Genomic DNA, 23,989 nt, shown 5'->3' on the forward strand with positions numbered 1-23,989 from the left:
CTTGGGGTTTTTTAAATTTTGAAAGTTTAATAGTAATAAAATGGTTATAAAAATAGTAGTATAATTAGAGTAATAATAATTTGGACAATTTGGATTAGGATGATATGAGACAATAAGCACAAAGAGTTATGGACGTCTGGGTACCTTTTCTGGGCAAAATAAGCCTGATAAAGGACCCAGGTTAACAGAGGATTAACCCTTAAAAGCCTGTTGCATATCCATACACCTCATCCATGATGCATAAATTCCATTCAAACAAAGGATTCTGTCTGCTCAGTGTCAGCCTCTTCCTCTTAATCCTGGCAGCGTCACAATACCTGAGCGAGGCAGGGAGAAGTTTGTTTCTGCTGATAAAGGAACAATAAATTCTTTTTCTCTGAAAGATTCGGGTGCCCTGTGGCTGCTATCTCAGTGTGAGTCCTCTCTTTAAAAAAAGTATCTTACATAGCATAGTTTCTATTTTAACATCATGTTATAACCTAAAACTATATTTAACACAGCATAACTTTCTAACACAGCACATATAATATTCATTTTAATATTTGCGAAAAGCCAATCATAAAATACACATTTTTCACATGCTGCAAAAGCACAGCCCAGAAACCTTTAGTGCTGTCAGTATTTTCCTGCAGTCAGTAGACATTACTGCTAATAAGCACTGACTCACTGGAGTGATGCAGGATTATATTTGAGTTCTGTCATTCCACTGCCTGCCTGTGTTCAATGATGTTTATTTGAAGGAATGATGAGTTTTGGAAAGTGAGGTCAGCTGGAATATTTGTTGTGCTCTTCACCTTGATCTTGTAATGTATCAGTCACTGAAGACAGAAGTCATTACTCACTTGTAAAAATGAAATTATTGTAGTATTAGTGGGTGGTGCCCTATGGATATTCTTAAATGTAGAGTCCTTATGGATGCTTATTTCAAAACAACAGGAAAAAATGGCAATATTTGCTATGAAAGTTTTTTTTTAATTAGCACAATATCATTGGACTTTTCATTTTAAATATGCTTTTTATTTAAAAAGGTAATTTTTCTCCTCCGTAGAAAAAGTTTTTCCATGGTTTTTTTCAACTTTTATAGAAAGTAAACATTTTTTCCAAAGGTTGGATATCATTAAATTGGGAGTCGATTGCCTTGAATATTATCATTCTCAGTTTAGATCAGATTCTCTCTATTTTATGTTGTATTAGGCAGATATTGTAAAATATATGTATTTATATGTATATAAAATAATCAGATATGTAAAATATATTTGCCCTTGCCAAACACCTTGAAAATAGAAACATACTGTATTTTTGTATACATTTAACATTCATTAACCCTAACAGTCACTTCCAGCTCTTTTCCTGCTGAGAGAGAGTGAGCATAGAACTGTAATTATTAAATACACTTATGTGAAAGGTACTCAGGCACCACAAAGGCTAATGACTACATGAAAAGAGTAAAGAAAATGCAAGAAAGTTTACAGTGTCAGACTAGAAATGCACATTATTGTGACGCATTCCTGAAAACAAATCCTTTCCTTGTGGATCTCCTAAGGTACTTGAGTGAGGAATGATCTACTTCTACAGCTCTAACAAAGAGGAAAACCAGGCTAAAAATGAAAATACAGCCTGAAAAATGCAATACCATGACACCTTAGCATTTACATGATCCAGTAAAGATATTTCAACCACTCCAAAAATATTGCATTTCTTTAACTCTTTGTTAAAGAAAATATGTTGATATGAATAAGATCTTAGCATAGTTTAAAACACAGCAATGAAGCATCTGTCAAGTCTTCACCTATTGATGTAATATGAACACAAGCAGAGAAATAAATATCTCACAGTGTCCCTGAGCAAAATCATCTGTGACAATTAGCAGGGTGCCATATTTTTAAATTATAGTTGTCCCAGTTAGCTGTTTCAACAACTATGGCACTGAAAAGGACAAGAAGGTTGAAAAGAAACAATAAAAAAAAAAAGAAAGAGAGAGAGAGAGAAAAGTTCTGTAAAACCTAAATTGAACTAGTAGGTATTAATGTAATTTCAAGATAAATTCATTATATTTTTCTACTTATATTTTTTTCCCTTTGCCTTGTTCAGTCTTCTATTAAAGGTTGGACTCTATGATCTCAGAGGTCTTTTCCAATCTTAATGATTCTACAGTGTAGTTATTCTGCCTTTCTCTGATGTGAAAAGTTAGGGGATTAGTGTTTTAGTTTGGATGAGGAGTGCATTTCATCTCAAGTCAGCCAGCCTTTATCCACATGATAACCAAAAAGATTTTAGATTCCTTGTCACATTTTCTAAGAATTACCATTTTAGTCACCCTGCCCTCTACATTTTCTAAGAATTACCATTTAAGTCACCCTATCATTACCTTTAAATACCAGACAAAATTATTTCCTAAGAGAAAATTCCACCATTACCCAGCAGAATTTGAAAAAGCAATGTCAGAATGGTGCAGGAGGTTTCTTGGAGCTGGGCTTTAAAGGTTCAGGAAGGAACAAGTAGAAAGAGAGGCAATCTGAAGAATGCTTTAATCTGATTTTCTTCTTTGGAAGAGCCCCAGTGGATGGAGATGCACAGGGACCTGTGGTGTCTTTGTGAAATAAACATTGGCACAAGCAAGCACAAAGCCCCAGAAATCACCATGAGCCCATGGAAAGCATTTTCTGTCCCTAGCAGCTTTTAAATCTTTCCAGAGGAGCCAGGCTATTAAATTTGTAAGTTAAACAGCAAACAATAAACAAACAAACTTTCACCAACTTCCCATTAAATCTGCAAAAAATAAAGTGGAAATAAAAGGTGAAATTTGTGCTTATTTTTACAAATGTCTCCGTGGAAAATGCATAGAGAAACCTGTGTGTTTTTTAATTGAGGAAACACAGTGCTTCTCAACTGACCTTCCAGTTGTTGCAGAAGGACCAAAGTATATGTTTGTTTTGAATTTGAAAGTAATTTTCCATTTACACCCAGCAACAGAAGGATTGGATTTTGGGTATATCTAGCAAACATATCTATGGGGAGGGGAGATGGGGAACTTTGAACTGCGCTTTATCTGAATATGATGGTAATCAGTGGGAAGTGTACATTTAAATTTTTATATTTTCAAAGAGCACTTTTAATCAGTTTAACTCCCACCCCTTTACATGTTTCCACACGAATTTGGATCTTAGAAAATTTTGACCCAAATGCAGAATATCGAATGCTTGTTTCTCAAAATACAATTCATACTTAAGTGACAATAACATCAGTTAAAAAATGCTTTAGATAAGGAATTGTGTTTTGTCCAGTCTTATGTCTGATTGGGAAGGATAAATACTGTAAGCATAAATGATTGCAGCCAATGTGAAATACTACACGGCACATAGTACATACTACACAGTAAATACTGATTTCAAATCCTATAATTTGAATCCATGAATTAATTCTCTGCTTAACCAATTATTAAATACTGTGGGAAAGACTAAAGACTGTGGCCTGCAAGTTTTAAAAAAAGAAAAATTTAAGTGGGACCTTTGCTTGTTCCACCTGTGAAGGCCTGGACACCGGCAGGGGTCACAACACCACATTGCACAGCAGCTTCTGGGTTGTTTGGATTTCATGATTTCTGCTCAGGAAACTCAGCTCTCCCATCCAGGTGCCAAGGAAAAACCCTGCCTTCCTCTTTGTGTCAGCTCTGACAGTCACTGAGTGTTTTCCTGACCCAAGGAAAGCCTTTTCTGCTGGGTGAGCTGAAGCTGCTGAATGGGATGCTCAGTGCCAGCAGGGGAGAGCCAACACTGGGGGAATTTAACTGCTCAGGAGAACTGTGAGGGGCCAGTTCTGTCCCTTTGCACTGGGACTGTGCCTTGCTGTTTCATGCAATTGCACCTTTGTTATTGGTGTCATTCTGAGCCTTCTGGATGGAATTACAGCCCTGTGGTCTTGCCTTCTCTTGTCCTTACCTCTGATGGCAGAGCCTCATTCAGGACTCAAGCTTGTTCAAAAATTAAGAGTCAAGCTGATACAAGCGACCCATAAGCTGATATGAACAACTCATCCTGGCTGTAAAAAGTGTTTTGATGATACAGCTTATAGCAGTTTGAGGAGTAAAACAAATTGTTCTAGCCAAAGCATTTTCAGCCTGCATCTACACTTGGGATTTCAGTAACAAAAATAGCACAAAATGTCATTGGTAGGTGTCCTGCCAAAAGCTTCTAGCCTGTGTTTGTCCTCAGATCATTTCTTTTTGCTGCATAATAGATTACATCTGTTGGAAATATCTTCTTCTTCTAACTTCTGGGTTTTATTTTCTACTCAGAGCACTCACACCTAACTAGTGCTTATCCTCTGCAAAGGCTTTGAGACCAGGAGGAACAGGAGCCCACGGGGGTGTGTGTTTCAGTGTTGAACTTCATAAATGAATCTAAATGACACAGAGCCTCTTCCACTGAGTTACTTAAGCACTTTGAAACAAAACCCTCCCCTCCAAACGATATCAGGAGCCCACAGCACTTACAGGTGTAACAGGAGTTTCCACATTAACCCCTCTGTTGCCTACCAGCACAAATGTACCTGCCAAGAGAAAATTAGGACAGGGAAGTGTTTGCTGTTTTCCAGGTGACAAAAAAAAAAAAGTCATGTGAAGGCTTCTCAGACACAGTCACAGTCAGATTTAATCTCTGATAGAAACGGTCATCAGAGCGTTTAAAGCTCGCGGATACATCTAATGTTGTTTTACTGTGCTCTGTGGGCACTTCAAAACTATTTTGTGGCCAAAGTCATCCCTAGGAGTCACTGAGAGAGGAGGTTCATCACTCCAGCTCACACTGGCTCTGGCCAGCCCTCAGTCCCAAGGCTGAGGAAAGCTTCAATTGAAACAGCTGCCAAGGAAGGGGGCTGCTTGAGGGAGCTTGAAAGGAAAAAAAGGACAAACAATGGATCTGCAGAGGGGTGCTGTGCCCGGCAGAAGGAGTTTCAGCGAGATTTGAGAGTTTGATTACATGCTGGTGATACTCCTGTTGCAAGGTGAGTGGGAGTCTAGCTTGATCTAATTAGCAAAAACTGGAACATGAGGAGAGAACTGACAGTGCTGGGATGTTTCAGGAGGCGCTGTCATTTAGCAAACGTGACCCGCCCAAAACTCCAGTGAGAGAACAGCATGATAAGAGAGGTTAATGAGCCCAAAGTCACCCCTTCTTTTCTAAATCTAAATTCAAATCTCTTTCTGAAAGTTGGTTAAAATTGTGCAGATGAATCCGTGGAGCACTGGATTCCTCACTTTGCCTGTTGGTAGAGGATTGGTAACATTCAAATTTACAACTGTATTTGGATTGTTTTGGTTATCAAATTTTAAGAAGGTGCATGGTGAAGCATGAGAAATTTGCTAGAAATAGATCCTAAAAAACAGCTGGAAAAATTATGTTGAGGCTCGTCAGTGGATCACAATTTGGGGTGATATACACCAATTTAAGTTTGCAGATCAAGTATGGATTGAATCAGCATATATTCAGTGTGCTTTTTTTTAATGTTAAGCCATTTTAGAGTTTGTATGGTTAAGTAATCAACAAGAATGTTTATCAACATTTACTGTCTATTTATATGTTAATAAAACGTGTAGAAATAACTCCCTAGGATGTTTTTTTTTAGGAGCTTGATTAATATTTCTAAAATTAGTAAGCAATAGATGTTATGAGCAGCTCTTGAGTGCTATAATTTACTACCATTGACACCCACCTATTTCTTCCCCAGCCCTAAATTATATGGCTTATTACTTACAAGACTGAAAATTGGTGGTGTTGTGGTAGTAAAACCAATGTTAGGTTTTAGCACTTCCGTACAATAAGTCTGGCTTCTCCAATTAATTAATTCAAATTCTGACTTCATATCCTAACAATCTTTATTACAAGGATTGGTCCTAAATAAAGGTTAAAATCAAGCAGACATGTGTTGAAAATACTGGAACAAGTAGTGAGAAAAAATAGCAGAGTACGTGTAGTTGTGCAAGTAAATAAAGAAATTCTTTGTTATTTTTGGCAAGAGGTGGAGAAGCATGTGATGTCCAGTTGTAGCTGTAGCCAAGGATTTATCTTGGGGCTAAATACTTTATAGGCAAACAGTAATTCCTTTTTTGCCCCACATCAGCTGAACACTATTTCGGGTCAAGAATGCTGTTTGCAGAAGCTGACCAGTCCTACAAACCACTAATATTTAAGTGATGTATAATATTAGGGACACGTTGTTACTGGGGGTGTATCCTGTTATTTTGCGAAGAGTTGAGCAGGGCAAAATGCTGAACTGTAATGCAGCATGCAGACTGGCCAACACATTTGCTCTGCCCTGTTACCTCTAAAGCTAGTGGTGTGTCTGATGGGCTCGGGCTAGCGTGGCAAGGACTGCTCGCCAGGGAAGGATGTCAGACCAGATCTGGAAGGTTGGTACTTCGCAGTTCTTTTCAGGGCTGGTTGGGGAAATCTCTTTGTCTTACGAGGCCAGAGCACTCATTTATATGAATTAGGAGTTCGTACGTTCATTCTCAGCTTGTTATCTTCTAAGCTCCAGGTCCTGAGAGTCAGGCCTTTGTCCCGGCACCAGTTTGCTCATCGTTATGCACGTTGTGTGTGTGTGTGAATGAGCGTTATGGGAGTGGGCAGCTGACGAGGTGGGAGGGCGAGCTCACCGTGCGGGGTGTGGTGATTGGGATGGCCAGCACCGGAGCATTGTTGGGGGTTTTACAGGTGCTCCTGGGAGAGCCCCGACAAAGCACGACGTTGCCTTCCTCCAGGTAGTGACAGACCGGGGCGGGCAGAGAGGCGAGTTCGCGGTAGGAGCATCTCGAGTTGTCCTCCCAGGGGGGACTTCCCGGGGGGACCGCCACGGGAGTTCGCGGTAGGAGCATCTCAAGTTGTCCGTCCAGGGGGGACTTCCCGGGGGGACCGTCAGCCGCCGCTGAGGAGGCTCCGCCGCCGAGGTGGTGCCAGGGGCGGTGATGGCCGCACAGGAGCCTGCCCGGTCGGTGCGGGAGTGCAGGAGAGGCGGGCGCGGAGCGGGGCCGGGCGCGGAGCGCGCTCCGAGCGCCGCGGGCGGGCGCGGGGCGGCGGCGGCTGCGTTGCGCGGCGGGGCCGGGCGGGGGCGCTGCCGCCGGGCCGGGCGGAGCGGGCGGGCGGCGGGAGCGCCCCGCAGGCTGCGCCCCGCGGGCTGGGCGGGGGCCGGGGCGCGCCGGAGCGGGGCTCGGCCGGCGCCCCCTCCGCAGCGCTCGGCGGGGCCGCGGCCCGCCGCTCCGGGGCGATGGGCGGCGGCGGGCGCCGCTAGGCCGCCGCTGGCAGGGCGGAGGCGGGAGGAGGCGGAGGCGGAGGAGGCGGCGGCCGGGGGCGGGTTGGGTCCCTCCCCGGGAAGATGAGGCGGAGGCCCGGTCTGTCGAGCGGGCTGAGCTGGGGCTCTTCCCTCGCAGCCGCCAGGACAAGATGGCAGCGGCCGAGGCGGCGGCGGCAGCAGCAGCGGCGGGGCTGAGCGGCTGAGCCCGGCCGGAGCGGCGCTTCCCGGAGCGCTCCCGGACATGCCCAGGGCGGCGGCGGCAGCTCCAGCGCGGACGCCAGCGCGGCCCGACCCGTGAAGGTGAGCGGCCGGCGACGAGCGGGGCCGGCCCGGCGGGCGGAGAGCGGCGCTGCCTCTGCCTCCGCCGGCGGCGATCGCGCCCCGTCCGCGGGGGGCTCCGCGGCACACCCGACCCCCCTGCCCGGGGCAGCGCCGCCGGCCTGGCCGAGCGCGGCGGGGAGCGGGCAGCGCCGCTTCCCCTTCCCGCCGCCCTCGACGGCGCCCGCCCCGCCGCGTCCCCGAAGTTTCCCGTTCCCCGGCGCGGCCCGGCGCCCACCCCGAGCCGCCCCGGGTGCCGGGCGAGGCCGCCGCCGCCCGGCGGGGGAGGTGTGGCCGCCCCTCGCCCGCTCCCGGCGGCAGCGCCGGCGCTGCCCCGCTCCCCTCCGGGCGCGCCGCCTCCTCCCGTGCCTTGTATGGAGCGCCGGGGCCGCCCGGGCTGCGGGGGGTCCCGGGGCGGCGCCGGGGCGCGGCCGCGGCTCCTCCCGCTCCGGGTGCTGCTCGGCCGCCGCCGCGGCCGCTCCTGGCAGTCCCGGCGGGACGCGACCCTCGCCCCTGACCCCCGAGGAGAGAACCGCGCTGGGGGGAAGCTGGGGCGGCAAATGGTGCCCAGGGCCGGGATCACTAACAGCAACTGGAAAGGAAGTGGACGCTTTAAAATTTGGTCAGTTCCCAAGAACGAGCTGTGTGAAAACAGAGGGGTTTGTTTGCCAGAGGCTTTGCCGTAATGGTTGCGGCAGGGATTGTGCGGGGTTTGTTCTGGATTCGTCGTGGTATCAATTGTAAAGCTGGCAGGTGCGTTTGCATGTGTTTAAGGCTATAGGAAATTGTGATGAGTGTGTAAAAATTATTTTTTTTTAGATCAAGCCCTCAATTGTCAATGCTATGTGCTTACACGTATATAACAGAGAGCTTTCTTTTGAGGCTATACTTTTGTTACTAACTGTTGCATCTGACTTAAAATGTCAGAAACTGCGATTGTTTGTTTCTTTGTTAACTTAGTTTTTGGCACTTCGGGGCTTGCCTAAAATTATGTGGCGCTCTGATGTTTTTGCGTCTTTCTGCTTGTCTATTTCACATCTGCCTGCTTGTGTGTTGCCTTGTTTATTTCAGTGTCTTTAAATTGTGGGAAAGTATGTTACTGTGAGCGACGATTACATTAGGTGAAGCTGCAGTTGTTGATTACAACGCATGTTTCTGTGATTATTCATTTTCTACCCAGTATTATCTCCCATGACATTGTTTGCAAAAAGTTTAGTCTCTGATTGATGTCGCACCAAGTAGGAAAGCTGGGATGGACTGCGAGGACTTACTTTCTGACATAATAATTCCGTAACAGACTTAATTTGCTAGAGCCTTCTATAAACTAAGTTTAGAATACACACAAGTAACTGCCTAACAAGCGTGGCAGCCAGCAGAGAGATTAATTAAGCACCTGGAAAATAGGTCAATACTGTATTACGAAGCGGCGTGGTGAGATGGCAAATAAATAGAGCAAAGTGTTAACGCGGACTTACCGGGGGAAAACTGATCCCGGTGGGGCGGCTTTATCTGCGCTGCCGCGGACCTTTTATGGTAGCACATGCTGAGAGCCCTTGGACTTTTCACTCCCTCCACTTCTTCCTGGGGGCTTCTCTGCTAGGAGCTCGCTCAGGGTGTGGCACCGCTCGTGCTTGTAAATTAATTTTTTTTTTTTTTTTAATAGATAAATTTGGCTGGGTGTTCCAGTTCCGATTGCGGCGGTGGTGCGTGGCTCTCCGGGCTTGGGGGCGGTGTGTAATTGGATGGATTCCATGAGCTGGAATAAAGTTTCATTGAAAAATTGCTCGGGAAGCTGCCCCTGCCCTGGGGTCTCTGCGGCGCTTGTGATTTTTCTTTGTTTCGGGTTTTTTTTTGTGTTTCCGTGTTTCCTCCCTCGTCTCTTTCAAACAACTACCTATGGAAACAGGGAAATGAGACAGGCTCCTGCATAACAAGATAGCAGAGACAAAGACAGGGTGTGGGGAGGGAGACTGAGCTTGCAACTCATCTTTCAGAACTAACTGATAAAAAACCACTAGAATTTGTATGCGCTGCTTTTCTCCCTGTGTCCTCCAGTTTGCAGCAGTTGCTTCAAAACTAATCGGTGATTTTTTTTTTCCAAAAGCATCTGTGGGATTGATGGCATCTGTGAAAGGGGATGGGAGGCTGAGCAGCACTTTCAGAGGCAGAGGGTTGGTTAGCTCACCAGCCCCTGGGTGGAACGGAATTAACTGCACTAAATTCTTGTGGAAGCCCCAATCCAGAGGTTGTAGAAATGTCAGGCTGTGTTTTCCCAAGCTCACGTGTTTAGGTGTATGTACCCCTCTCTGAAGGGATTGCACACTTCCTGTTTTTAGAGTAGTTTTCTTTTTACCTCTATAGGATCTCTTTCTTGTGTTTTCCCTTTTGCCAGTGTGCTGATCACGGCAACAAAGGCCCTTTTGACAAAGAGGTGCCTTTTGGAACGGGAATTTTGTGGTTGGCTTTCTTGTGTGTGAGGGGGGAGAAAAGCAGTGTTGGCAACGGGAGCAGCACTGTCATTTGAGGCTGGACATGTATTTTGGAGGAATGTTAAATACAGGAGGAGAAACTGCTTTTAGTGGAGCTAAATTTTGCTGTTGCAGTGTGGGGTGTCGTGGCATGTGAGTGCTGTGCCCTTACAGAACAGTTCCTGCACAGTGTTGCTTTCTGCACAGAACTTTGAGGAGTAAAGCAGAGGACAAAGAGGCCTTCCTATGTTTGTTTTTTTTTTTAATTAGATCAACCTCAGCTTTTCTGAATATGTAAAATAATTTCATCTGATCTGCAGAAGCATTAGAGCTGAATTAAACTGCTCTGACTGACAGAAGTACAAGTTGGGTAGAGCAGGCCTGATAATCACCTGGTGATCCTTGGTTGAGGGAAGAAGAAATGTGGAAGTGTCACAGTGGTGCTACCAACATTCCCATGGCACGAGTTTGCTGTGGAATTTTGGGAAATAGCATCCACCTTTCAGGCTTCAGAAAAGCTTGTTTGTACCATTTTGTGTTTTCCAAGGTCCTAAGTCACTGAAATATTCTATTTCTTGGGATCCCTTTGTTGACAGTCAGAGGTAGAGTGGAAAATAATGAATTACTTTTAATAGATCTTGAAAGAAAAGAATTAATTACTTTTAATAGATCTTGAAAGAAAAGGTCCCCTCTCTCCTTTTAATACCGACTTATTTTGTGATTTGCTGTATTATTTTGGTATTTAAAAGATCTTGGAAAATAATGAGTTACTTTTAATAGGTCTTGAGTCTAGGATGGGACTTCAGGGGTCTGAAGCGTGCTTCAGAACCGTGGCTGGGCTGAGCACAGCACCAAACATGGGGAAAGGAGTGAGGATGAGCACTGAGCTTGTTCCAGACCACTGCACCTGAAATGACCATGTAACTCTATTTACAGCTGCCTAAAATAACTGATGCTATGATATGGGTTAGTAATGGGTTACCTTTTCTGACTTCTACAGGCACTGAGCACCCTCTATTTAACCTGAAATAACCTATAATGAAGGATAAAGCTTGGAAAATCCTGTTACCTGGTCTTGGCTTCCCCTGCCCCCCCTTTAGAGAGTGTTTTAATTTAGAGCCTCTACGTCTTTTACAGAATTTTAGAGAAATGGTAGCTTTGTTTTCTGGAGAGTGACTGCTTTGAGTGACAGGTGAGCAGGGGAACAACGTGTAACTGCGAAAGTGGATTTTAGTTGGTGACTTTATTTGATAAAGTAATATTTCCTACAGGCTAGGTTCTTCCCCCCCAGTTCTTCAGTTGTGTTATTTCAATATAGTGAATATTGAAAGAGGTGGCAGGAGTTGGTATGAGTCTTGGTTTTAGATGCAGTTTGGGGATAATCTTTGTAAAGTTTTGTAGTATTTTTTTCGTTGTGTATCACGTTTTTTTCCATATAGCAATTTAATACTCCATTTTTGATAGTGGGTAACTTTTTGACAAAAGGGAGGTAATCTCTGGTATAGCACTTGGGCTTGGAAAAGGAAGAAGAGCCAAATAACTGAACTGTTTTTAAACAAGTAGACTCAAGTAGTTTTGTTCTGTTTTTTTTCCTTATGCTGAGACTTGGAGTCAGTGTAATTTCAAAATACCTCTTTGAATATTAACTGTACATATTTATTAATTCCAGCATTGTGGAAAATTTTTATACAGTATGTTACATTTTTAGAAAAAGATTAGGAAATTTTCTTTTTGTAAGTAAGGAATATAATCCTTCTTTCCCCTTTTATCCAGGTCTCTTATACGCTACAGTATTTGGAAAATGCTAAGTTCAAGTTCCACAACAGAGCAATGAAAGAAGATGCAGTCAAACATCTAAAGACAAAATAGACATAAGAAATATTTTCCTATCTTTTAGGATGATTAAAGCTACAGCAACTCCCAATATTAAAAAAAGTAATTGAATTCTTACATACAGAGAACTCTTTTTGCATGTTAGGAGGGGCCCTCCCATCAAAAAAAGCTATCTTTAAAATCTGTAATCTTAAACTCATGCTTTCCATTCTTGCTGAAATAATGTAAGAGTTCTAGAAGACTTTTTAGTGCTTTTTAAAGCACATTACAAATGAAGTACACAAAACGTTTTTTAATGTAAAAAGTCATTTATTGCCAAATGAAAGTCTGCTTTTATTTGTATGATCACTTGCTGGATACTTGTGGTGCTGTAGGAACCACCCATTTAGAATGTGCTGGAAAACTTCTGGGCAGGAAAGCTCAGCTCCTGATGCCTGTGCTGAGTCCCATAAACACCCCGAAAAGAGGTTTTGGAGATGATTTGGGATGCCCACGGGCACTTCTCCAGGCCTGTTGATTTCATAATCCCCTGGTCTGAGTGTCTTGTGCTCTCCTGTGTTCTGGAGGCTGAGCTGCTCTGGGTCACCACACTCCACTGTCCTGCAGCTGTTCTTTGTGTCACCAGGACACTAAACCTCCAAGGAACTTAAATTACTGGGTGAGGCAAGATTTTATCATCAAGCTTGGCTTGGCTGTTAGCTTGCCTTGAGGCAAGCAGCCACCAGCACCTGAGAAAACCTGCTTTGGGTGATTTTAGGGGTTTTCTTTAGTTTTACTTGACTCTGAGCTGTGAGATGGAAGTGGATCTCCTCGCCTTGTGCTGACCTCATGTTGCAGTGGTGAAGTGAGATGGCAAAACTGGTCCCTGGGCAGGAGAGAGTGCCAGGAGAGCAACTTCAGCTGGGGCTGCAATAAGTGGTGCAGCTGTGCTTGGTGTGGGGCTGGAGTGTCCTCATTGCAGAGATGTTTGCTGCTTTTATTAGCGTGACCAGATCCCTGCAGGCCTGCTCCCTGGGTCTCTGGCTGTCAGCTGACACCTGAACCTCTCCCTGTTCCTGCTGGAATAGACTGAAACAAGTGCCTGCCTGCATCAGATGGGACCTAGTGCAGGCTCCAGGGCTGCGTGAGGAAGCTCACCCATAAAGGCAAAAATGCAGGGAGAAAACAACTTCAATACCAATAATCATTAGAAAGTTTATAAAGGAGGAAAAGAAGTTTTTTTACTGATGATCTAGTTCCCTTTGGAAGACCTGAATAACCACTAGTGTCAGGTATCCATAAAAAGTATTTACATACATGGTTTTTTCTAAAGTTTTATTAATTTACTTTTGCTAAAGTAATTTAGTTTTTCATATGTAGATAGAATAAATGTTTCTTCTTGTGTGTTTCCACAGTCTTAGCATGTTTACTGCTTTGTTTTGGTCCTTTGTTAGCATTAAAAAAAAAAGTTACATTAAGTTTTACCAAATTCCACTAGTGTAAATAAAAGATATTTTTTTCCCCTCTTTCCTATGGTGCAGGTTTTTTTCTGTGTTGGCACAATTGGTGGAACTTACACAATTTCCAGGAGGGTTTGTAGTTGTTTCTTGTAAGAAGCTTTTCTGCCTTTTTGACTGAAGCTGTTGATGTGCATCATTGTCATGTCAACATCTTCTTTCTTGAGTTTTTCCTAGAAACTTTGGTCATCTGCTACTTCTTACCCCTTTCCTTTCAATTCTTCCCTTTTTTTTTCTTTTTAACTGTTGGAATTCATTGCTTGTCTGCAGTCTGTGTGTTCCAGTTGAGAAGTTTTTTCCACAGCTTCTCTTTGAAGATTATTTGGAATTGTATGTGGGTAGAAGAGGTACTCAGATAATCTTTATTTTTCAGCATTTGAATCTGTTAAGTATGGGAATTTTGGTGTTTGAGATCTTGTGAAGCCCTTCAGAAGGAACCAGATTTGTACCTAAGAGGAGAAAGAAGTCTCTTGGTCTCCTCTTTCCTTTTAATACCAGCTTATTTTGTGATTTGCAGAATTAGTTGGTATTCAGCCTAATAGGAGCAGATTGCTTTCAGGAGATACTAAAGAGTGATTTTAATGACTTTTCTCTATGGCTTTTGTAATGATGCACTGTGCCAGCTCTGAGCCCAGCAAGAGGACATGGTGGGAAGTGCTCCCAAGAAATACCTTGGGAGCTCTTTGTGACAAATGCTGCTTGAGACTAGATGTGTTTTTAAAACTCTGTCACAGAGGTGTCTAAACATTCTTCTGAAGATTAAAACAAGAGTGGCCGTTTAAGGTTTATTTATGCTACAAGTGGAAAGATTATTAAACATGGAAGGGAATACAACAGAGAAAAAATGTATGCACATTTGTCAGTATTATTATGTCCCCAGGTAGTGGGTTGTATGCTGCATATAATCTTTCTTTTCACATGCTTTCTGTGTAGTTAAATCAGGAAGTTTCTTTGCACGGGGGGGGGGAGACATTTCTTGCTCTGGTGGCTTGGGGAAATATTATAATATGGGTTATTACAGGTATTGATTCACTAGGAGGCAGAAGGCTGATCCTTCTGTGGGGGAGAATGGATTTCTAGTGCACTGATACTTACCTGTAGGAAATACTGCTTCTCTACATCCTCAGAAAGCTGAAAGAAGGGGTAAACACCTTTTCCCTCTATTTTTTCTTTGTTGTTCTACAGTAGATCCCATGTCCAATTTATACAGCTGTTTTCTGCAAGCAACCAATGCTATTTTCATGATGGTGTTGCTTACAAGGAAAGAAAAACACATGTTATTTAAAAGCAGGATATTCAAACCACTTTTAAATAACAAATTTTTATTATGGGGAAAAATAGTGGGACTTCACAGAGGTTTTTTTTCTGTTTGTGTATGTGTAAAAATACCTTCCAAACATGTGCTTATTGTGTGTGTGTGTTTACCTCAGTGTGTATATGTTTGAGAGTTGTTACTAGGTGTAGCTGGGGCAACTGACCTGAAAACTGCAGCAGAAAAAGTTCAATCAAGATAAGTGTGTGGGATTAAGTGCCTTGGTTATTTTACAGTTAAGTCAGTTTTGAAACAAATAAAGGCTAACGTTCTTATTTACTCTGACATTTTTGTTGCAGAAGAAGTTGAATATGCTCTAGGTATGCTGTCCTCACAACTCAGTAACCACTTGATAATGACATTCTTGTTGGTCTTCTTGGAAGAGGGACTGATTTTTCCATGTATTTGGGCAAAGTTTTGACTCAAATATTGCTTACTACCATGCAGTTCTCAGTGTGTAGGAAAGTTTTATTCACCTCCTTGGTACAGGAGAGCCTGATTTGCAAATTTTTTGCATTGCATGTCAGACTCAATGAGCGTGACAGGTTTTTTGTGTGTGTGCTGCCGTAGAGTTAATGTGCAGGTACTGTGGGGAGAACAGGAATTTTGTGGTGGTGGTGTCGTTGTTTGGGGTTCTTTGTTTGCTTTGGTTTTTGTTGCTTGTTTGTTTTTGTCCAGGTGAAAATCTTTTTTTCCTGAGAGGGAGAAAGGTAATTTTGGATGAGTTCCTCCTCATTGAATAGTTGAGAGGACTTGATGAACTCTGTGCATGTAGATGTGCTGTCTTACATTTTGTAATTTTACGTTTTGTAAGTGGCAACAAACATCTAAATGTATATTCTTACAGGAGCTGCTTTTGGTATTGTCTAGAGCTATTTTAAAATGAAATTTCAAAATAAATTGCTTAGATGGGTTGATCCATTTCTAGTTCTAACAAATGCCCAGTATTCTAAAAAATGCAAAATTAAGCAATTGCACAAAATTAAAATGACTGTAAATAAGAAAGGACTAAGACTGAGTGTTTTTTTTGGTTTTTTTTTAAGTACAGTGGCATTTGAACATGTGATATACCAACATGCAGTTTGGGCAAATCCTCTCTATCAAATTTTATTTCTGCTTTAGGGAAGGTGGCAAAATCTTGGAAATACTTAGGGCAATGGAAGAAGGTCCCTGCCTCTGCTTGCCTTGGCTCTTCTGCTGCATTGAAAGGTGGCAGTAGTGGTTTGGATGGATCCTCCTGCACTTCTGTCCTGCAGAAGGTGTGGGCTCTCCTAATCCCCACTGTTAGAGATTTTTATTTGAGTGTGCCTGCTGTTTCCAGGTTCAAAAAGAATTAGTTTTCTAAAAGAAGAGATTAGGCTGGTGAAGCCCTGGCTGGTTGAAATGTGCTGTTTATGTTGATGGTGGCACATTCTGATTTGGAGGGCATGTTCTCACTGGGGCTGGTGGCCAAGGCTGGGCTGCTTGTGCCTGCTTCCAGCTGCCCAGCAGCAGCTTGCCCAGGAGAAAAAAAAAATGCTTCCAGTACTGTTTCATTTTTCTTTTTAGCTATGATTGCAGTCATATTGGTATCACAAGATTTAGCTTTTGATATTGGTGGAAAATATGAATAAAGCAATTGTGTTCTTGAGCGCTGGTGCTATGGCAGCGTTGAGTCACAGCAGTTCACTCTGATATTTTATGTAAAATATGTTTGTGCTCAGCGTATGGCATCGGTTCTGTTTCCAAGGTTGGAGACAATGGTGCAATTGAGACTGGCATGTATCACACTTAAACCAACTGATATTTTCAATTTCTGCTATCAGTGCAACATCGGTGGTGTCTGATTAAAAATATCTCCGCTGTTGCACAGACCTTAACCAGCCCCGTAACATTTTTTTGGGGGCTTAGTAACTAAGTTCTACAAGGGCAGAATTGGATCATTGTATCCTTTGCTTCCCACTAAAACTCTTTCCAACTTGGAGCCAACCTTTGGCCTTTCAGCCTGGACCTGTGCAGGACTGAGGTTTCATGTGGGGCAAAGGCTGTGTTGGCTCAGCTGAGTGCTCCTGGTGAATGATGGGCTGATATCCCTGAGCTCTGAAATAGGTGTTTTAGTCAAGAAAGGTAATGATTCCTTTTGCCATGAAATTGCATCTCTGGTTGCTGCCCCAGAACTGGGTGTTGGTTTCTTTGGTGAGATATCATCAGCTGCTTCTGCATCTCCTGGTTCTCTGTGGGGGGAGTGTGTGTGCCCGTGCAGTTTGTGTCCAGAATGCCTCTGTCATTGAGCAAACCTTTTCTAGGGCACAAGTTACTTGGAACACCTCAGTGCTTTCTCCTTTGCTCTGCTCTCTCCCTTCTGTGGGTGACACATCTGCTCACAGAGGTGGTTTTGAGGTGGCCAGAGGGTTGGAACTCTCTGGGCTTGTATTTCTGGACACTTTGCACTCTCTGTGGATGTGTTTCCCTTTATAAATTGCATGAAACCTCAATTGCCAGTGCTTTGTTATTAATTGTCCAGCCGGAGTGAGGGAATTCCTCAGGGTGAACAGGTCATGGGGTATGAAAGTACTTGCATCAGTACAGCTTGTTCAGCTGCATATCCAAAATAAACAATAACGTAGAGGTGCTGCTACTACTGGTAATGAACTTTCATCTGTGCTGAAAGAGAGGGCAACTAATTCAGCTTTGTACTTGATGAATAACTTGAGAAGTTGGGTGGCACCTACTATGAAAAGAACAATTGTTTTACCTGGAAAAAATGACAGTTAGTATCCTTACAGTGTTTCCAAAGTGATGCATGATGTAAACAAAACATTTCATAAGTGCCCCTGCTCCAATTGTGCATTTGCTGGAAGTTGCAGAGTGTTTAGAAAGCCTCCCTCAATGCCCAGCTGCACTGTGAGAAGGATGTGAGAGTTTTGGAGCTGGTTTTTACCCATGGAGGCCTGAACGAAGTTGGAAAACAAGTTTCTTGAGTTACAGTTCAACTCTGTTATTAGGTAGCTGCCTGTGGCTGGGAATTTACTACACCAGGAGCAGCAGGGTGGTTGCAGTGCTGGAGGAAGGAGCTGTGGATTTCACAGACAAATTAAGAGAGCAGTGTGGCAATTTTTCCTGAGCTCCCCTGCAGTGGCCTTATTAACCAGTTACTTTGCCACACTCCCCCCCAACTCAGTCATGTGGAAATGTCACTGTACAGTTAATTATTAATGGTGCTCAGGCCTGGAACAGCCTGTGCTGCTCCAGGTTGTCACAGTGTGCCAAGTGGGTCCTGCTCCTGAGTTTGCCTAGCCCGAGAAGGCTGCAGGTGTGATTTTGAGGAGTAGAGAACATTGTTACACTTAGGTGAACATTAGCAAGATGTTAACCAAAGGTGCCTCATGTTGCTGAGGTGCATCTGCCTGGTTCCCTGCTCAATTTCTGCACGGAGAAGCTTGGCTGTGGGGGGACAAACCGAAGTGCCTCCTGTCCACTGACATTATTTTATGAAAGTATACTTGTTAATTTATTTAAAGGAATAAAAACCGAATTTACTTAGTTGAAATATGTTTGCTTCATTACTTTGTTCATACTTTTTTCAGAAGCCCAGAATTCACAGTCTTGACTCTGGTCAGAAGCCACATGTTTTGTATAGTTTCATGTTTAATAAGCCAAGTTTTCCCAGTTCTCTCTGCTTCAAACCAAGAAGACTGGTTCCTTCGAAGGAAGTCTTTCTAGAGGTGCTAACAATTGGTAGGACTTTGGGGAGAGCCTTTTTTGTGCACATTCCCTGCACTATTCCCTAGCAGTGAGGTGGGATGCAGCAGCCTCCAGTTGGAGAATACAAGCTGCAGAGCCAAATTCAGCTTGTGTGTACCACTGCCCAGGGGCAGGCACTGTGCTGCAGTGGTTACACTTGCTTTGCACTTGATGAAGGAGAAGGGGACTTTAAAAATACGTGTGGAGCAATGGACTAAACGGACTAAAACTGAAAGTCAAGTGGGGAGTTACTCAGAGGCAATTTTTGGACCTACTGATGCTTTGCTTTGCATCCTAGGGGCGTCTTGTAGTGCACAATTTGGTTTTTATTTTAAATTAAATTTAACTGGGAGATGTGCACCAACTCCTTATGTGTGTTTGGGCTCAAGAAACCTCCCTGAAATGAGCACAGATGATTTTTTTCTTTCTTTTAGCACTGGTTGTTTACAGATCCCTCCCTTTTTCTGCAGCTGGGCTTGTTAATGTAGGTGCAGTCTGACCAGCTTCAGTTTGTATGAGGAAGCAGGAACAGTCTCATTAACAAGTATGCAGAAAGATGTATGAACTCAGTGAAATCTTTTGTGATAGGGGAAAAGAAAGACCCACTCTCTGCTAGGTGAAAATGTGCTGTGTATTATTTTATTTTTCTGGGAGTCCTGGTTTAAAAAAAAAAAAGGCAACAAAAAACCTGCAACACAATAAGTCTGTTCTTTCAGGTGTATCCATAGGATTGTATTGTAATCCAAATACCTCAAAATAGTTTTAAAAAAAGCTTCTGAACCCCACAAACAAATTAACCCAGTAAGAAAAACAGAACCAAAAAACCAAACCAGCCCCAACTAAAAAAAACCCCACAACCCCAAACCAACAAAAAACGCCCTTAAAACACAGCAGTGCTGTTACAGTAGAGGGTGTTGTGGTATTTTCCCTTTCTCTTCAAGGTTTGTTGTGCAGCTTTGCTGTCTGTAGGGGTTGGTTTTCATCTGGGTGGGGGGAAATCAGTTCTGTTTATCAACTTAGCTTCTCAAAGGCCTCCAACAGCTGCTTGTATTGGATAGCTCCATGCTGTTCTGATGGATTTCATTGCATATTGGTTGGGTAGAGTGTGCTTCTGTCTGAAATGCCTTCTGAACACTGTGAGTGTATGGCAGAGGTCTTTAAGCAGCCTCAGGTGTAGGATGCTGCAGGGTTTTAAGTGTCTGTTTCACAGGATTCACTGGTTATGTGAAGATACTGTAGCTTCTCCAAATGACATTGGCATCTAGAAGTGTGTGTTTAGAAAAACGCAAGCAAAATGATGGGAGTAATGAAGAAGTGTTTAGGGGAAGGTAAGAAATAAGATTACTGTAAAAGTCTGTTTTTATTTGTGTGGAATAAAATTTTATTTTATTAGTTCAGTCGTTCAGTCTGTGATGATTGCATCAGAGGCTGTTCCAGGGTATGTTATCTGTTCCATTTAATGGTCAATTTTCTTTTTTTTTTTAGTGTTTTTTTTTTTTCTGAGTTGCTAAAAATGTTCTTGTAATAACTCAGTAAACACTTCTTATCTGTGAACAGAGCTGTTACTGTGGTTGGAGTTCAGGGTTGTGGAGTTAGTCCTGTAAGAAACACACTAACCCCAAAAGATGATAGTCTAGTTTTTCTTATCCAGCTGAAATGAGTATTGAAGAGAAAGCTGGGACTTTGTTCCTCCAGACCTTCTGGACTGGTTTGAACAGCATCAACTCTAGAAAATTAACACATTTTTAAATGCCAGTGATCCTCACAGGCTCAGGTGAGGATTTGAGTGAGCCTCTGGTCCCTCTGGTTCTCCTCATGCTGGACTGTCCTATTTTCCAAAACCATCCTTAATTTCAGTGTAGCTTTTTAAAAATACTTTGGTGACATGCTTACACAGGGAAATACCTTCTCCAGAAGTTCTGTGGAGCAGGATTTTTGCTGTTAGGTAGATCCAGGGCAGACTGACCTGCTGGGGCTGCTGCAGCTTGGCCAGATTGTCACCTGTGGGCCCGGTGTCCTCACTCCCTCCTGCTTGGAGGTTACTGGGACCTGTTCCTGCCCAGGGGCTTCGTGGTGTGGCTGTGCCTGCCCAGCATTTGGGTTTGTCTGTGAGTCAGCAAAGTGATTCTGGTCATCTGAACCCCCGTGTCAGCAATCTGGGATAACACACTAGTGTGTCCTTGAGAAATTTCATTGCTTTGAAGTGTAAATGTTTTTTGAGTGTGAATATCTTACTTGTTTCAAGCACATGTGTGTCAAAAAGTAAGGGGATTGTGATGAATAAGCAAGCAGAGTATTTTGTGGTGGGAACCTCTGAAAGGTTTCAAGAAGAAAACCCTCAAGCATTGTTTTGATATTTTTGTGTCTTTGGCAGATGTGATATTCGAGTCATCCCAGAACTGGAGGAGTAGTAAGGTGCTGATAGAAGGTTTGGCTCGGCCTGAGCTGTGCAGGGGCCACTGGAAGCTCAGGGGCTTGGATGTATGTGTTTCCTGGGGCAGGCAGTGAGGGCTGATTTTTGGATATCTAAATAATATGATCAGGGTAAGTGATTTATCTAAATATACTTATGATAGAAAAGGCAGTAGATCTCCTAGTCAACAATAATGCTTATGCACCTTGTAATGGGGCATGTTATTTAGGAGAGAAGTCAAGAGTTTGAGGAATATTTTGCTGTGTTTTGAGGTTAATAGTTGGTGTTGAATCCTTGGTGTGGAGCAGGAGGCCAGTGGCAGTCCCGTCATATTTGGTGGCAGAAGAGCCCAGCTGTTTCCTGGCTGTCTCCAGCTTTCGTCTGGCTCTGAGAAAACAACTTTGGGAAGGAGAGGGCTTTGAAGTTTTCTTCTGCAGCTGGGACAAAACCCATTAGAGGATTCTAAACTGAGGTGTTGGTATGATTATTTTAATTGCTCTTAAGATATCTAAATGTTCATTTGCATCAATCAAATCACAGCTTCAGAATAATTATGCTGTGTTTTTGGTTAGTTTTCATTTTATCAGAGTCACTGCAATGTCTGGCTCAAGTTTTATGTGACTCATCTGCAATTTAAATACCTATTACCAGAATTTCCATGTGCTTGGTATGATTAAGTGATCTAATTAAGGTATTATTGTATTGAATTTGTTTCTGGGAGCTGATCAGACTGGTATAAATCATAACTTCCATGAAACCTTGTAGTTACACTGGGGTCCATCCAGAGCCTTTTTCTTAGTATTTAGCTTAACTACATGGCAGATGAGTTTAAGGCTGTTGTTTGACAGGTCTGGAAGGGGACGCTGGGTCAGTGCATAGAGGACACTTGGAAGGTAAACTCAGTGCCTCTAGCCCCATGACTCTGTCACTGATACATGAATTTCTGCAGTGGGGTGGAGCAGAGCTCAAGGAAAGCACCTGCCTTTGGTGAATGGATTAGGTTACTGTACACGTAAGTTACTGGAACCTTGTCGTTGTTTATGTGTGCATGCCCATGCCCCCTGAGTTATTTTGGGCCCCATCACGTGGCTTGCTTTCATTTTCATCCCAGAGAAATTCTTTGATCTGGGGCAGTTGTGACATTTGTCTGTTCTTGGAAGGTTGCTGGTGTTTACAGTGGATAGGTTGGATTCCTTGTGTAACAGGTAGCATCGACTCACAATTAGGAACTTCTGAGTTATTTGTTATCATCGTTGCTAAACATTTGAATTGTTTTTTCAGTTGTGTTACTGAACACTGTGCTACTTTTGTGTGTAGAAATGGTGGGAGGTTTTAAATGAAAGTTGAGTTTCAAACACAAAGGTAGGACCCCTGTTTGAAAAATGCCATGTAGTGCTGTGCTGGCAGCCTATCTCAGTCCTGTGCAACCAGCTCAAGCGCTTAACTGCAGTAACCTGCTGCTGCTAAAGTCCTCCTGTGGGCACTGGTAAAGTGTGAGAGCCTTGTTCTGCCGCAAGAAACTAAATATAAAACAACTTCAGACCAGCTCATTTGGAGAACATAATTGTGTCCTGATTTTTCTTTTAGAAGTCGCAGCTGCTGGAAAGCTTGGGAATGCGCACAATTTTCACTTGTTTTTTCTTTTCCTCTCCCTCTGTAGGTATGGCCTCACAAGTCTTGGTCTATCCACCATATGTTTATCAAACCCAGTCAAGTGCCTTTTGTAGTGTGAAGAAACTCAAACTAGAACCAAGCAGTTGCGTGTACCACGAAAGAACCTACCCGCAAATCTATGTGAATGGTAAAAACTTTGGAATTTCTCCCCACAGGGTTAGTACTTTCTTTCAGACTAAAAACCCATTTGATAGACCTCGAGGACAGAGCTTTTGGTTGCAGTCAAATGCCGTTGCTTTAAAAAATACCGCAGGTGCTACAAAAGCGTTGGCAGCGTGGGCGCAGCAACCTCAGCTGGAGGCGCCGGGGGCCGGGACGCAGGGAAGCCGCTCGGATATCCTGGAAGTAGCCCAGCGATGCGGATTGAAGCGTAAGAGCGAGGAGCTGGAGAACCAGAGCGGCACGATGCAGATCGTCGACGAGCTGTCCATCCTGCCCGCCATGCTGCAGAGCGGCGTGGCCAACCCGGTGACGGTGGTGGCCACGGCCGCCGCCTCCAAGCAGGGCGGCACCGGCGGGGACGGGGATTACCAGCTGGTGCAGCACGAGGTGCTGTGCTCGGTGAAAAACACCTACGAGGTTCTTGATTTCCTGGGACGAGGGACCTTTGGACAAGTAGTCAAGTGCTGGAAAAGGGGGACGAACGAGATCGTGGCGATCAAAATCTTGAAGAATCACCCTTCGTACGTGCGCCAAGGGCAGATAGAAGTGAGCATCTTAGCGAGGCTAAGCACTGAAAATGCTGATGAATTTAACTTTGTGAGAGCCTACGAATGCTTTCAGCATCGTAACCACACTTGTCTGGTTTTTGAGATGTTGGAACAGAACTTGTACGACTTCCTGAAACAAAACAAATTCAGCCCTCTGCAACTGAAAGTAATAAGGCCTATTCTGCAACAGGTGGCCACTGCACTGAAAAAACTAAAAAGTCTGGGTTTAATCCATGCTGACCTCAAACCAGAGAACATTATGTTGGTGGATCCTGTTCGGCAGCCTTACCGGGTCAAAGTCATAGACTTTGGGTCTGCCAGCCATGTATCAAAGACTATTTGTTCAACTTATTTACAATCTCGGTATTACAGGTAGGTGTCTTCTGCTTTGGTTTTTTTAACCTGTTATGGAATGAGGTTTTAGCATTTCTTAAAGCTAATGGCTTAAATAATTGCTCCTCCAGGTAACTAGTAAGAATGATTTGCAAAGGATAAAATCATCTAAGAATGTGAAAGGTCTGTAGTTGGTTGCCATTTTGATTGTGAATACTTGCTTTGAATGTTGTTGTAGTGTTGTCTTTTTCCTGGAAGTATGTTTTGTGCTGCTCTCTGAAGCCATCACTTACTGCTATTTTGAGACCTCTGAGACTGTTCAAAAGGAAAAGAAAAAAATTATCTTTCACTTGCTTGTTTAGGATGTCTTTCCAGCCTTCCTAACATGATGGATTTTTTTTCCTGTAAGCAGCTGGACAGTG

The 23,989-nt window shown here is 43.5% G+C and overlaps 1 protein-coding gene across 4 annotated transcripts in view; it reads left to right on the top strand.

Moving 5' to 3' along the window:
* Positions 1-5,697: 5,697 nt before the first annotated feature.
* Positions 5,698-23,989, top strand: part of HIPK3 (homeodomain interacting protein kinase 3) — a 69,386-nt gene continuing 51,094 nt past the window's right edge. For 2 of the 4 annotated variants that reach the window (XM_084207417.1, XM_084207420.1), the window contains exons 1-2: positions 7,368-7,587; positions 22,511-23,606. In XM_084207417.1, the coding sequence (XP_084063543.1) occupies positions 22,513-23,606 (1,094 nt within the window). In that variant the 5' untranslated portion in view covers positions 7,368-7,587; positions 22,511-22,512. Of the gene's footprint in view, positions 6,862-7,367; positions 7,588-8,109; positions 8,228-22,510; positions 23,607-23,989 lie in introns of those variants that run through there. The other 2 variants (XM_084207418.1, XM_084207419.1) reach the window with 2 other exon arrangements.

Source organism: Fringilla coelebs, assembly GCF_963513975.1.
Source record: "Fringilla coelebs genome assembly, chromosome: 6".
Lineage (NCBI taxonomy): Eukaryota > Metazoa > Chordata > Aves > Passeriformes > Fringillidae > Fringilla > Fringilla coelebs.